Source organism: Pundamilia nyererei, unplaced genomic scaffold, assembly GCF_000239375.1.
Source record: "Pundamilia nyererei isolate P.nyererei 1_Seehausen unplaced genomic scaffold, PunNye1.0 scaffold00204, whole genome shotgun sequence".
Taxonomy (NCBI): domain Eukaryota; kingdom Metazoa; phylum Chordata; class Actinopteri; order Cichliformes; family Cichlidae; genus Pundamilia; species Pundamilia nyererei.
Window position 1 is genome coordinate 594,082 of NW_005187605.1, and position 16,120 is coordinate 610,201.

The 16,120-nt window shown below is 40.3% G+C and overlaps 2 protein-coding genes across 2 annotated transcripts in view; one reads left to right on the forward strand and one right to left on the reverse strand.

Annotated features, from left to right (window-relative positions):
• Positions 1-12,778, forward strand: part of cfap206 (cilia and flagella associated protein 206) — a 14,288-nt gene extending 1,510 nt beyond the window's left edge. The window contains exons 3-12 of the mRNA XM_005747781.1: positions 610-700; positions 2,100-2,288; positions 3,593-3,760; positions 6,279-6,493; positions 7,531-7,650; positions 7,816-8,014; positions 8,136-8,276; positions 9,399-9,610; positions 9,732-9,875; positions 12,518-12,778. Of these exons, the coding sequence (XP_005747838.1) occupies positions 610-700; positions 2,100-2,288; positions 3,593-3,760; positions 6,279-6,493; positions 7,531-7,650; positions 7,816-8,014; positions 8,136-8,276; positions 9,399-9,610; positions 9,732-9,875; positions 12,518-12,739 (1,701 nt within the window). The 3' untranslated portion in view covers positions 12,740-12,778. The remainder of the gene's footprint in view (positions 1-609; positions 701-2,099; positions 2,289-3,592; positions 3,761-6,278; positions 6,494-7,530; positions 7,651-7,815; positions 8,015-8,135; positions 8,277-9,398; positions 9,611-9,731; positions 9,876-12,517) is intronic.
• A 723-nt stretch (positions 12,779-13,501) lies between these two features.
• kcnk10a (potassium channel, subfamily K, member 10a) overlaps positions 13,502-16,120 on the reverse strand; it is a 31,090-nt gene continuing 28,471 nt past the window's right edge. Inside the window, 1 exon segment of the mRNA XM_013914547.1 lies at positions 13,502-16,120. This exon segment is cut by the window's right edge and continues 3 nt beyond it. Within this exon segment, the coding sequence (XP_013770001.1) occupies positions 15,668-16,120 (453 nt within the window). The 3' untranslated portion in view covers positions 13,502-15,667.

Below are 16,120 nucleotides of genomic sequence, written 5' to 3' on the forward strand. Positions count from 1 at the left end.
AGCAGGATTTTGAATTCAATTCTGGATTTAACAGGAAGCCAATGAAGGGAAGCCAAAACAGGAGAAATATGCTCTCTCTTTCTAGTCCCTGTCAGCACTCTTGCTGCAGCATTTTGGATTAGCTGAAGGCTTTTCAGCAAGTTTTAGGACATGCTGATAATAATGAATTACAGTAGTCCAGCCTGGAAGTAATAAATTCATCAACTAGTTTTTCAGCGCCACTCTGAGACAGGATATTTCTAATTTTAGAGATATTGTGCAAATGGAAGAAAGCAGTCTTACATATTTGTTTAATGTGTGCGTTGAAGGACATGTCCTGGTCAAAAATGACTCCACGGTTCCTCAGTGTTACTGGAGGCCTAGGTAATGTCATCCAGAGTAAGCATCTGGTTAGATACCATATTTCTAAGATTTTCAGGGCCGAGTACAATAACCTCAGTTTGATCTGAATTAAGAAGCAGAAAATTAGAGGCCATCCAGGTCTTTATGTCTTTAAGACATTCCTGCAGTTTAACTAATTGGTGTGTGTTATCTGGCTTCACGGACAGATAAAGTTGTGTGTCATCAGCAAAGCAGTGAAAATGTCTCCCTCTGCAACATGTCTTCCAGCTGTGTCTGGATAAACTCACAGAAAAGTGCAGCCCATCACTTGACACTATCAAAATGCAGGTGTGCTTTGACATGAATTATACCACGAAATGTAAGTATAACCTCATTCTGACTTTATGTGGCACCAATACATGTATGTAATGTATGCTAAGCTTGCTCGAGGTTGTTCAATTTTATTTTATTTTAATTTTTTAGGTTTATTTTGCTATACAACATCTGTCTAGTCGTCTACAAATGCCAATGACCAATTATTAGCATCCATCTAGTTTCATCTGCTTATCTGGGTTCGGGTTGCAGGGGCAGCAGTCTAAGCAGAGAAGCTCAGCCCTAACTCTCACCAGCTACTTTTTCAAGCTTATCCAGGTTACATAATCTTTTCAGCGTATCATTGGTCTACCCATGGTCTCCTCCTAGTGGAACATGCCTGGAACACCTCACCGAGGAGGCATCCTAGCCGGACACCTGACCCACCTCAGCTGGCTAGTTTCGTTGTGGAGGAGTAGTAACTCCACTCTGAGGCCCTCTCAAATGACTTAACTCCTGTTTCTAAGGGAGAGGCCAGCCACCCTTTGAAGAAAGCTTATTCCTGTCGCTTGTATCTGAATCTCATTCTTTTAGGCCATACCCAGAGCTTGTAACCATACAGGGAGTGCAGAATTATTAGGCAAGTTGTATTTTTGAGGAATAATTTTGTTATTGAACAACAACCATGTTCTCAATGAACCCAAAAAACTCATTAATATCAAAGCTGAATGTTTTTGGAAGTAGTTTTTAGTTTGTTTTTAGTTTTAGCTATTTTAGGGGGATATCTGTGTGTGCAGGTGACTATTACTGTGCATAATTATTAGGCAACTTAACAAAAAACAAATGTATACCCATTTCAATTATTTATTTTTACCAGTGAAACCAATATAACATCTCCACATTCACAAATATACATTTCTGACATTCAAAAACAAAACAAAAACAAATCAGCGACCAATATAGCCACCTTTCTTTGCAAGGACACTCAAAAGCCTGCCATCCATGGATTCTGTCAGTGTTTTGATCTGTTCACCATCAACATTGCGTGCAGCAGCAACCACAGCCTCCCAGACACTGTTCAGAGAGGTAATTTTTGTGTCAACCAACGAGTCCAATCAATTGATAACCACTGTTGCATTTCCCATTATCTCCAACTTGGGTTTTATGTTTAGATGAGCTGTCTAATGCATAGAAAGCCTGGGTGTGTTAAACTGCAATTCAGCATAGCCATGCTGAACTTGTTTAACAGAGGCACTAGAGGTCATAAACCCCGATCTTAAATGATAAATTTCCAGACTAGTTAAAATGTATGTTGGTCAGCTTAGAAGCTGATTATCTGAAGCTGTCATATGTGGGTTTTAGTCATGTTTGTGCTATTGCAGTGCTCTATTTGAGTCACATACAGACTTCAGACTGCAAAACCTTGCCACAATGACTTTTGGTGATGACCTTGTGTGTTTGTGTAGGTGAGTTTCTTGAGGATATCCACCAGTCAGAAGAGTCCAAGCTGAGTCCACTGTGCAGAGAGATCACTGACAACAGGGTGAAATCAAGGAAGGAATTAGATGGCCTTTACCAGAAAATCACCACTTATATCCTGCAGCGCTCTGCTATGGGTTCGCCTACAGATACCAACACTATGGAAGAGGCTACAGGTCTCATACTACTTTTCATTGTTCCAACTACAATGTCATGTCTGCATACTGAAAATGTAATGCCACGTTACACCAAAGGCTGCGCTACTAATTCTAACCCCAGATCATCGAGACAGCACTTTCTGCTATTCTCAGTGATTCTCCAACATGTGTCTTGTGAGCTGACTATGAACTTCAAAACATTTCTGATGAACCACAAGTCGGTTCATATTATGTAACATCAGACTTCCAGTTAGAAAGATCAGGTTCTGAAAGGGAGCAAATTGTCAGCAGTTTTCTGAATGGAATCTCTTCTATTCACAAAATAAATGAACAATTTTACATAATATGGTGCTGCAGAGGTTCCCGGGGGGGTATAAAGAAAAAAAGAAAGCTTGGACACTTTGGCTTCACCTGCACAAGTGCCGAGGTAGGTCTCTGCGACAGAATTAGTTTCCCTTGCATCGGCAGCACGCGCTGGGTTGTCCAAATCACGGACAAACAGTATCCCACATTCTTTATTTTTAGTTCACAAACACTTGTTGTAATAAATAACTACTCCTGACATTTTGGAGATGTTAGCTCTTTATATAGTAAAGTTACAGTGGGATACAAATAATATCCGGCCTGTCCTACCACGATTTGTTTTCCCCAGTTCAAATCAAGGACAAACAGTATCCCACAGTTGTTTATGTTTTTGAACCCATTTTGCACAGAGGCGCATTTTTTGAGAAATGTATCGATAGCAATGTTGAATATTACACAGGAAAAAAACAACTACACGTAAAATAATTACACCGTGACGCCTCTGCCTTTCTAAATGGAGGGACAGTAACTGCGTGTGTATACATAAGCGTGTAAAACCTGAAGATAGACAAAATACTGTTAATCTTACTATCTGCCATTCTGCAATTCATCTCATGTAAACAACGTGGCGCACAGGGACGTGAAAAAAGGCACCACTCGTTGCGTGACGAACTCTGTATTCCTTGTCCACACGTAAACGCAAAAAACTGCGTTTTTAAAAAAAAATCTGTTTTCAGTGATTCGAAACTCCGTTTACGTTTGGACGAAAGGTCCAAACGCGTAGAAACAGCTGCGTTTTCAAAAATACCCGTTTAAGTGTGGACGTAGCGTAAAGTTTAGTTGCTGGGGGGGCCCGAACATTTTTTCTTGTAAAACAATGGGGGGCACAGCAAAAAAAATTTTGGGAAACACTGATGTAGTGTAACAATTAGCCATGCAGTGAATGATGCTGGTGGTGGTAATAATGATTATACATGCAGTGTGTCTAACGTTTGACTTCTCTTCTTCCTTTGCCATAGCTGTCCTGCAGAGCGTCTTCCCTCAGGCTGAACTGGGAAACTTTCGAGTGGCCTTAAAGAGAGACCAGGAGCAGCAGCTCAAAGAACTCACCATGATTGTTACTGGGATCCGACTCTTCAACAAAGCCAACAAGAGGGGTGAAGAGGAGGTTGACATCCATGAACTAAGTACAGTTTTTATGCTTATTTTTCACTTTGCCAGCTTGAGATTGATTGTTAGAAGACCTCTACTGTAGATTTAGCTCAGTGACTGTCTCTTTGCTATTTGAAATTATAAGCAGTCGCATGCAGTTAAAATACTTTTAAAAACATTTGTAGGCCGACCAACAACATTGGCCGACAGTTCACCAAATGAAATGAAATGTCTTCATAAACCAAAAAGTCCAGCTGTTTTCGTTTCAAGCCTGTAACACTATAGACCTTGCTCCATAATGGTGGTTTGAGTGTTGTACGACTGGGCAGAGGGGAGGGAGAGGGGACACCTCTGCAAAACGCAGTTTCAGTTCAGCAACATCCACTCTGTAAACCTGTGACAATCTCCCCAGTGTGTGTAGCTTTGCGCTGAGGGTTGGAACGTACACATCTTTTTTTTTCTTGGTTGGGCTTGGACCTTTTTTGCCGTTTTCTTTAATCAGGTTGACAACTTAAGTGTCCGAGACATGAATGAAGTGCCCTGGTCAGTCAGTATCTCTTTCGATATGCCGACTCTGGAGATGACCTGAAACTGCGTCTACACGACACTCTTTGGTAAAGTGGTGCACAGCAGCATTGCTTCAGGTTATCCTGTTGCATAATCCACCAGAACTAATACAAAGTGATATCCCTCTGCACTCCAGTGAAATGGCTTCATGGTATGTGGCTGCAGAATGTGTGAAGTGATGATGAGGTGGACCCAAAAGGAGAGAATCAACAGGCGTGAAACTGGGACTTCACAAAAACCGAGCAGTTTTATTCCTAGATTGCACGAAAACGCAAACAAGGGACGAGCGGAGATAGGACTAAACTAGCAAGACAGTTAAACTGGGGAAACTAAACACTAGGAACCTAAAACATGAAATGCACATATGAGACAAGACGGGCTGGGGAGAACACACGTGGATGCACATGACAGACAGGGGAGACAAAGAATAAAGCACAATGAGAGGAACACGTGTACAGAAAAAGGAGACAAAACATAACGACTGGACACACAGAGGGCGAGGGAGCTATATGCACAGAAACGTAAACACAGACAACAAGACAGATTCTCACAGGAGGCACAAAAAGGACCTAGCAGACGAGAGACTAAACTGGGAACACAAGAAAACTCAGAAACATAGAAAGAATAAACTCAAAACGAACTAGAGAAACTTACAACATCATTATAATACAAAAACACAATAAACTCAAAATGCTGGGTCCAACACCTAGAATTACAAATGGCCTGATGAGGTTTGCACCAGTGAGCTCAAACGGGACGTCCATTAACAGGAGTGGGTGCAAGGGTGCTTTTGGAAAGGGGGCTGGTTCACCAGCTGACATTCTGGGCAGGGCGCACGCTATTGGTGCATGTTTTCCTGTGTTCTCCTAGTAGTTTTCTATCTGTTTCCCAGTTTAGTTCCTTAGCTTCCCAGTGTCATAGTGCTTTGATTTTAGTTCATATTTCTAGTTCCTCGCTTTTGGCTTTGTTTGTTGTATGTTTAAAGAGTCATTTACAGCCAAAATAAAGCTGCCACTTTTAGTTCTCACCCTTGCGTTTATAAGTCCTGCATTTGGGTCCTACATCCTGCCTGCCACACAGTGAGCCTTGACATGTAAAGGCACTCAGCCTGGTCTTGTAGCCAGTTGAGCTGCTGTTGATGCACCAACACCTGCTCCCAATGCATCAACTCCACCACAATATCTGCCAGCGTCACTCAACTGCGTTAGTCATAGGCCCATCGTCCCACAACTGGGTTTCGGTACCAATCGTGACAAAAAGATCCAACGCACTCAGCATCACAAAGTAAGTGAACGGTTTTTTTGTGGTGCTTCACACTCTTTAGTTTCTGCAGGCCTCCAGCTGCCTCCTTCAGCACAGCACACAGCTCTGGCATCAGGTAATTTTGTCCAACTCAAATAGGGGAGGCATGATTGATGATGGAGAGCTGCTGACCACACCCTGAATCTATCACTCCACCCCTCCATTGCAGCTGAGCCACAAATCACACCCCATTACATATGCATATGTTCACCTTAGATGTTGAGGGTTTCTGTGGGGAGGTTTAACTGTGGACAGTACTGTTTTAAAGAATCAGTCAGGTTCAGCCACTGACACAAGTTGTTACATCAAAAGAGGAAACAAACAGGTTACTCACAGGGCTGGGGGAGGCTTCAGGCTCTTACCCAACTCCACTCTGTCAGGCCTCTTTCCAGTGGTGATGGCAGCCAGCTCCAGCTCCAGCATCTCCCACATGTCAGCTTTGTGTTCTGTGTCCTGTGCTGTCACAGGGCTATCACGCCCTGACTCGGGTCCTCTCTTCTCTCCAGTTCTCCTCGTCCTATTCTTGCTTTCTAGTTCCCCCGCTGGATTTTCTCTTCCAGTCTTTCTTCAGCCTACTCAATCTTAATTCGGGGCATGATAAAGTCCAGCTGAATGTATATAGATTCACAAAACACACAGATCTAACAACAGTGATATTTATACCTTTTTGTGTTCTCCTTGCAGTGCCTGCAGTTCTTCAAGAGGCTCTTCCAGTCACCAGTAAAAGCATAGCAAATGAGCTGTGTGTGACACAGACTTTGGTGTTCAAGTACACTGCTGTGCTGGAGAAGCTAACAAGCTCTGATGTTCAGCTGGGACATTCTGACATGCCCGTTATTCTCCTCAAACAGGCTTTGTACAATGCCAGACAGCATGAAGTTTTCCTAAAAATGTTACTGGTAAGGTGGCAGTAACTTTAAACAAAATGTTAAAAACATGGTATTTACATGGAGACTACACCTGTTATAACAGTGATATCAGTCATTTAATAATAACAATAGTACCAACTTTTAGTGCTTTGCAAAAGTCTTGAGCTAGGAAAAAAGAAATGGGTGCAGTAATTAATTGAAACATGTGTACTACAGTATATTAAGACAGTGTTTTAAGCTGTGTACACACTGAAAGCTATTTGATCACCACATGATCATCATGAAGCTGACCACTGGGTGACTGGCCTGAAAGTTGAGCGAAGTTTATCTTGGGTCACGCCCACTTTCTGACTGGGGAGGTTCACCCATAGATGGCTGAAGCCACCGAATGTCATTTGTATGATCTCTCGTAGTGAAATCACTACAAAAAGCATCCAGTGCGTACATAGATAAAAGGAAAAACTGATTGTATAATTCTGAATTTAAAAGTCGGCAGCATTTAAGAGGATAAATAAATTTTTCCAGTGGGCGACTATCATAGACTAATGTGAAGTGTGCATCAATTAAAGCCTGCATAATTATAGAGTAGTGGTAACAACACAACATGAAGTGTACATTTTAAGTACACTTATAAAATAACTGCATAATACTTTAACAATAACTAAACTAACAACCTTAAATTGCAGCTGAATAATATTGTCAAATAATAAAACTGAAAAATATTTTCTACCTGGATGTTGCATCCTGGGTCGAGCTCTTTAACCAGCTGTTTTACCAACCATATGGTCACAAAAGTGATGATCAGGCTGAAATAATTGAATACTGTTATTTCAGCCTTAGTCTCATTTTGGTTATTGAGTATTTTTTCCTTGAGATACTCACTATTAAAAGTTTGGACAATAAAAAAAGCACAAAACGAAACAAAGCATGCACAATGTTCTGTGTACGCCCATTGCTATTATTTCATATGTACCACTGGGCATTTTAGGCTATTTTCATCTTATTGAAGGTGATTTTTTTTTTATATTAAAATATTTAGTGAAATATTAATTTTCCTGTACCACCAGGCTGATGCAAATTCATGTGCTAAGCATGTTGAAACCCTGCTGAGTGACGTCTCAACACAGATGAAGCTGCTAAAAGAAACTGTGCAGTCAAAAACAGCAGCACCAGCTGCAACAGTTTTCGTAAGTTGCTTTGTTTTGAAGTGTTCTTAAGTTGTTACAGTTAATGTCTTTTTATATTTCATCTGAAGGAATAGATGGAAGTGTGTACAAGATTTTCTTTCTCCTTGATTCTTATATTTGTCTGTACCTAGAGTCTTTATTTTGTCATTTCTCATTCTTTTTCAGCCATTATTCAAGATACTGTCAAAGTTATGGTTTGAACTTCGGGATGAGGGTGAGTTCCTGTACATGCTCAATAAAATCATGCTCAGACTCCAGCCCTTCTCTGCCTCCCAGGCCAGGATTTTCTCTGAAGCATATCTAGAAAGTCTGTTGGAGGACTCAGAGGTGAAGACAGACGAACAGAGAATGCTTGAGTCTTCAGGTATGGCTTTGGTCACCCACAGAAACAAAACTGCATTTTCCACAAGAGTTACAAAAAAGAGAAATGAAGATCTATGCTTTTGCCAGTCTTAAATGTGGTTGTGATTTATTTTGTCTTTCAGATAACTGCATTGATCCAGCTTCCCTGAAGACACAGGAATGGCTTTTTCCTGAAACAACAGTCAATTTTGAGGAAATGCCCCTACAGTATAATGGATTCTGTGGCTACACACTTGTAACCAGAGATGGCCTTCTACTTCCAGGTACGATTCCAGTGTGATGGTTTTTTGCTTAGGTAAAACACATTTAGGTGTGTGAGTAAAGGTGTCAGCTTTCTTTAAAAACACTCATGAAGTTGCAGGGAATTATGAAGTTGTTCTCTGAATGGTCACAAAGGTGGTGACCAAAGCCTCTTCATAACTATAATTAGTAGTCTGTGGGAGCGCTGTTTGGCGTCACTCATTAAGACCAGACTGAATGCTAACAACGTGTTAATTCTCTCCTACGTGTCAGCACATCAAATTTTTCCACCTATGACTAACTAAATAAATAAATACTGCAGTATTAGGTTGACACTGATTTACAGGACATGTACCTGTTTTTGCAGCTGGACTGTCTCTTTCACAGCCCTGAATTTCTGAACCAGAGTATTAAAATGAATCATAAAGGTGATATACTAAGATTAGCAGCAGACAACTTGAGTAAAGCTGTCCATCAAGTAAGCAGGCATGGCTGTGATTGTTGCCACTATGATGTTATTGGAAAGCATAAATGATGGGGATTACCAATAGTTTTAAGTACAGTGCCAAAGCTTCAGGTCTCTCCCACAGAACAATTTCACTGACCTTATTATTAAATGTTTAATTCTATCACAGTACTACCCTATCACTTGATTTCACTGAGCTCCTGAGAGCAACCCATTCTTTCAATGTTTGTAGAACCAGTCTGCATGCTTAGGTACTGGATTTTATGCACATGTGGCCATGAAAGTGATTGGAACACGGGAATTAGCTTATTTTGATGCAGCATCATTCCCTCTTATCTCGGACGAGCGCGGATCCACCTTGATCCAAGTATTAGGACTGTTAGCCAATACAAGTCTTTGATGATAAGGCTAATATGAGTGTTTATCTTAGTGAAACTTCTCACCTGTGTAATTAGACACATTAATCGGTTAGTTAACTGGGCACTCAAAGCACTTCATCACATAAGACTTCATAGAAGCACTTTTTTTCTATACTTAAGCACCTTGTCTAACATTCAGTCTCCTTCTCTGATGGGTGGATCAGGGGGAAGATTGTTTCATTAACTTCAAATTAAATGAACATAGAGTAGATCAAAGGGAGGCTGTAGACCAATATTATATTAATATTTATCTCTTGCAGGTAATCCATACATCGGAGCCCTGAAACACAAGGAGAAGCTCTATGTTTTTACCTCCAAAGAAGCTGCCATGAAGTTTGCCCTTAGTCCAGACAGCTTTGTTGCAGAGGTTGCAGAAAAAGCCAAATACTCCCCTGAACTCATTCAGCTCCTCAAACTCCACCAACAGTTTTCCTGTATTAGTCCATACTCTGATGTGAGCAGACTCTCACAGGTAACTTTCTAATAGCCACAACACACACTTCAAAAACATTTAATGAAATTCACAGGAGCTTTTAAAACTTATGTTTGGACAATCTGTTGGTAGTAACTGATTTCGACTTTTGGTTTGGCAGACCCAGCCAAGAAAGGGTTTACCGGTGAAGCCAGGTATAAAATGTGAGTGTGGCACTCAGACTGAAATTCACCCTGTGGAGAAAAACATTGTCAAGTCATATGAGTGGAATGAGTGGGAGCTTAGACGAAAAGCTCTCAAATTGGTGAGACACGTTCATTAAATTTTCTCACTTTGTAGTCTGATGTGTGCTAAGTGTTGAAACCTATAGTAATACTTAACGGTGTTATTACTTAAAAGTATGACATTTTCTACAAACAGCGTTAGGTAATATATTAAACTTGTAACCTTTTTCAGAGAGACGTGTTTGTCATTCATTTAAAATGTACAATGTAAACTGTTCTGTTTTTGAATGATTCATGAATGTGAAAAGACTTATCAGCAGTAGCAGAATATCAAAAGTCACAGAACAGAATAGTAGTATGGGAACAGTTGAGAGGCCACCCTGCCTGGAGCTGTCCAGTGGATTGCACAGATTTGTCACTTCCAGACAGGTTCAGCCCGTTTACTCACTTTCCATAAGAAAGCCACAACTCGGGGTGGAAAATGCCATAAAGTAAGCAGCGGATCATGGCCTAGACTCGGCATTGTTTATCCCACTCAGTGAGTCTACAGGTTAGATTAGTCTCACGTTTGTGAAAGGCATTGGAGGCTGACAATGGAGATGGAGAACCTCAGGAGCCCACCTGATGGTGACGAAGACCCTCAGGAGACCCTGGAATTCTCTGTCAGCCACGGTCAATTCTGACTACCTTCTTTCTGGCCCATAAAGGGAGTAAATGGGCTAAACCTTTCTGGAAGTGGCAAATCTGTGCAATCCAACTGGACGGCTCTAGGCAGGGCATGGAAGTAAGTGTCATGAACGAAAACAAACGCGCATATGCAGGGTGGCCATCCGACGCTCACAGTTATAGTAGCTTTTTGTTTGATGTGTCCTGATGCTCTTTCTTTCTGTCTCCATGTTTTACAGTTTTACAATTTGATGTGGTTTTATCAGAAGTTACATTTTCCTTCATAAGTGTCCCTTCTGATTGTGCTTGGATTATCTTTTCAATTATGTGCTATAGTGTTGGATTGTTTTTTCTTATATAATTTTCTTGTGTACTTTATGAGAGAACTTCATAGACCTCATAGCACCTCAATGACATGCAGAAATGCTCACATTTACACGTTTTAGCAGATATTAGTTTACTGTACATTTATACTTACTATAAATGCAGTAAGTTTATAGTAAGTATTTTAAGTGCTTAAAGTCTTTGTGTGTATGTTTGTGTGTCGATGTGTAACTTTGCTGCTTTTATTAAGAATGAATATGAATATGTTAATTTCTTGGAACAAGGCGTCCCACGGCAGCCTCAGGTTCATCTTTACCTGTACAGCTTTTGTCATTAACAACCCTTCTCTAAATGAACATTGTGCTGTCTGTGTTCTGAGCCTATATCCAGTGAGCTGCAGTTCTCTGGGAGAAAATACTTTGTTGATATTAGTTATCAGAGGAGAATGGCCTAATATCTTTGGGCTGGACAGGAACTCTAATAACCACTTATTACATCTAATGAATGCAGAAAGGTCTCTTTGAACACATCACACTTTGAATCTGGTACAGTATGTATGTGCTCAAAAAAATTATCAGATAGAATAGAATAAAACAGACACGATAGAAAATAGCCTGGTCTGAAGAGTCTAGTTTTTTGCCACAACATTTGAATGTAGTGTAAAAATGTGGTGTAAACACCATGAACAGGACATTTAAGGCCAAACAAACAGACTGAGAAAAAGCGCATACACCAGGGCTGTTGCATTAATAAATGCAGGGAGATAAATCAATGCAAAAACACAACCTTCAACTGTGCAACATTTTCTTTTTTTTCTTTTTAGCTGTGCAATATTCTTCTTCTTCTTTTAACTGTGCAATATTTCCAAGGAACCGTGCAATATTCTAAGGACTGAATCACTGTGTGTATTCTCACTTGTTCATTCTGATATACAGTCTTGTACATACTATATTTTTTTTCTTTGTTTAAAATTTATTGTACAGATATACTTCTTTTTCTTAAAAGTGCCCTTTTTTTACTTGTACTGAACGGGTTTGCATACAGTTTTCGTTGTTCGAAAGCACACTGACAGTAAAGATTGTGGTTCTGGAAACCCTGATCCATCTTGCCTTGGATCAGCAGCCCAGGTTGCTCCTGGTGGTGGTATAATGGCATGAGGGATATTATCTATGCATACTTTGAAGTCCATTAGTAGCAACCAAGCATTTTTTTAAATGCCTGGGTAGTATTGTTGACCTTTCCCATCCCTTTATAGCCACAGTGTAACCACCTTCAGATGGCTTAACACATCCTGTTACAAAGCTTAAATCATCTCAAAAGGATTTTATGAACATGACAATGAGTTGTCATTGTAGCACTGAAATGGGCTTCACAGTCACCATCGCAGTCCAACAGAGTACTTTTAAGAACTTTTATAGTGGATTATATAGGATAGGATTTCGAACGGGATTTTCATCATGTATGTGGAAGCCAATGAACGTGTAGCAGCTATGTGATGCTATTGGACCAAAATCCTAAAAGGATTGTTTCCATCACCTTGTTGAGTATATGCTACAAGAACTGAGGGAGTTACGAAAGGCAAACTCTAACCTGGTACTAGCAAGATGTAACTAACAAAGTTAACTGGACCTTACTGTATTACAGTGGTTTCAAGAGTTGGGTTCTGTTTTGTTTGTGTCTCAATGCACGACTTTATTTACTGACCTTTCATTTCCATGCTTCATATCTCTAGGCCAATCTTCAGACCAGAGTTACCGTTTCAGTACAGACTGACCTGAGTCACATGAGGCGGGAAAATGTCACTCAGACCTGGCTTCCTAAGAATGCTGCCAGTCAAAGCAAGAGAGATGGTGCAAGCCAAGTGCCTAAACCTCAAACCTTTGTAGCAGGTCTGAGAGGACAAAGGGGTGCACATGTTGTCAAAGCAAACCTGACCAGATCTGTGGATGATTAAAGAGAAATAGTTAACAAAATAAAAGTTGATGTAAGAATCTTCTTGTTGTTTTTATCCTTTTTCTTTTATATAGCCTATACCCTCTGGAAACACCACCTGCAGTGCTTTTGTTTACAGCACTTGACCCTAAAATTTTAAACCCTGGAAACATGATTCCTGGACTACACCAGACAAGATGCCTAGCTCTAGGTTGAAGGTATGATTCCGTGGCACTATGCAGATCAGCATCCACTAACCCCATGCCTAACAAGCCTAGGTGCTTGATTTTATACACCTGTGGCTGTGAAAGGGGCCATTGGAAGACCTGAAATAAATGATTTGGATAGGTGAAAGAATACTTTTGGCAGTATTGTGTAGCAGCTCTCACATCTCTTTCTCTCTCTTTCTCACTCACTCACTCACTCACACACACACACACACACACACACACACACACACTATTAATAAAGTCTGTGTGATTAGTTTCAGGTTCACGCTCCGGTCACAGCTGGCTTTTTTGATACACCCGGGGTATTGCATGTCATGTTAAACATACATTATCTTTGTTAAGAACAGCAGAAACTGATCCAACATGCCCCAATTTCTCCTTGTTTATCTGAATGCAAGTAGCTACCCTTTGTAACCAAAGAGTCAGGAAGTGTATCTGAAAGTGATGCAGGTCTGTGGTGGATATTTTTCAGAAACAGACACAGGAAACAATAACTAAAACTAAAACCAGGACAAATTGAATCTTGACATTTGCAAAATCATAAATAGCACTCATTTAGTGATCTTTAATTCCAAAAGGCAATCACTACCTTTAATGTAATGGTTGCACAGGAGATACTGTGAGCAGTGTCTAAGTACATAGCTTGTGCATCTTATTAACACAGGCAGTTAAAAACGCCATCCTTTGAAGCAAGTGGTCGTATACAGTCAACATCATATACATTATAATAATCTGTAATACAGCATGCCTTGTTCCATGTCTTGGTTTTCTTTGTAAGCTTTGCATTTTTGTATCACTTGGAAGCATTTTAAAACACACCTTCTTGCATTGACACTAGCCTAGAGCTTCACTTAATAATGTGAACAGTAAGATAAGACAAGAGTGCATACACAGATAGTGACTACATTAACATGAGGCTAGGAGCGGTGTTTAAAACAGTATGAGCATCATAATATCACAGTATGATTTAAGCACGTTTTCTTTTTCCCCCCTTAAAAGGTACACAGTGAGTACGAGACTATTTTATTTTGGGGGAAATTATCTGCTCAAACAGCCAATACGATGGCTGAAGCTGCAGCCGATGCACAAGTTCATGAAGATGGAGTACTGGCAATGGCCATCAGATGCTGGCTGCACAGAAATCTCCAACTGCATAGAATTTCATTGATAATGTCCCAAACTGTCCAATCCCATGTTTTTCACATCAAGATTGATTCTCCAGAGCTAAAATCCTTCCTCCTGTTAAAATCCATCAAAAAGGTATTAAGGCTAGAATTGTATGTTTTGGACCACATTTACTCGTTTGACAGGTGTCACAGCCTATCAGGTGTCAGTCCTGGTGGATCCGTGTTCCACTGACGTCCATCCATTTGAATTTTCCAGACTGCAGGCGAAGGGGTAAACCCAAGTCAAATCAAGATCTGTAATGTCACTGCCACAGACAATCTACACCTCCTAAATATGTTCGTTTAAGGTACAATAACAAGGGCACGATGCACACTGACAGTAACAGCAAGTCCCTTTTATACTCTCAAACCCATCGTCTCAAACCATGTTTCATGGAGAATATGCAATAGACATTCCTCTTTCATTATGGCTCTTCTTCCATTCTATTTTCATTCTTTCATTGAGAACAGGTATAGTTACTGACCCCTCATTCAATACTTAGGAGACAATATCAGGCCCTGAGATAGTGTTAAAAGAGGTCAGACATTGTACAGAGACAATGGCTAAGGTTGGGGATCATGCACAGACAACATGTGGCATGTTTTTAGTCACATTTCAATGCACATTTTAAGAATCTATTTTTAATAGGCAACATGACAACTAACACATCATAAGAAAGTCAGGCCTTTATGTTTTAATGTTCCACACAGCATTTTTTTTTCTGTTTTCATATTTATTATGCTTGAGACACAGATGAAGTCACAACAAAGTTGTACGTCTGTGTGTACACATAAGACCTCATTTAAGACACCTCCAATTCTGTCACTGACATCCAAACCTGATACTTTCATCACACATCTAACAGTGCCAGTTCTCTTTTTAAGTCTAATTTTTTAATGCTAACACTTTTGAATCTGGAGAGTGATCTGCATCAGCTTATTTTTTACAATTTCGCTGGTTCTTTACAAACCACATCATCTGCATGGTTGGACACATTGGTAATTGCTGCCATGTCTAAATGTTTCTGGATCATTTCTAAAAGCGGGACCCCGTGTAGATGGTCAGAACAGTTTCTTGTAGCTCCGCCCATGCCAAAACTTTATATGTTTGTTTATATTTCATTTCAAATTCAAGTGAAAGTGCAGTGTACAGAAGAAACAGTGCTGACTAACAACTTGTGGTTGTATATGACATGTACTGTATACTATGACAAAACAGAAAATTCCCTTTCCCACTTGGACAATTGAAATCTCTCCATGGGATACGTGTGTATCTTTATAGATTATAGCTGAGTACAGTACAATTGAGAAAAACAATGGACATAGCTGACAACTTTTACTATAACTTAACAATCATTTGTCAAAGAACAATGACAGAAACCCTTCCAGGTCTTGATTTATAGAAAGTAACATCTATGCCTCAGATCCATAGAGCCCATTGAATATGTGACCATTACTGTATATATCAAAAAGGAAAGGTTCTGTCCTTGCTCAAGCACACACAGGAATAAGGGAGAGGCACTAATGGTGGTATTTAAAAACCCATCTGTAGGATCATGCAGAGTCTATCTTAATATGGAGATCTGTATCATGGGTTTTGTCATCCTCGTTCTCTTTGGTGTGCTCCTGTATAAGCCCATTTTGCAGCTTGCAAGCTTCCACAAACAGTGGAAAATCCGACAAACTGGTGTTGCATTCCTTGTCTTCGTTTTCATCCTCTCCTTCGTCTTTTCTTCTTCCTTCATCTGTCGTAGGTATGCTGCAGTCAAAAGCAGGTATGCTGTAACCGTACGCTTCACTATGAGGCCGGCGAGTTTCATCTGGGATGTTTTTCTTTAGGTCTCTATTCCTATTACGCTTGGCTAGCTTGGTGACGGAGCCAAGGCGATTAAAAATGTTGTCCTCAGACATGGTTTGGGAGCTGGAGCGTCGGTCACACTGTTCGGCCTCTCGCAGTCGAAGGTTGTTTAGCTTAGTGTCGATACTTTCCTGGGAAGAAGTCTTATA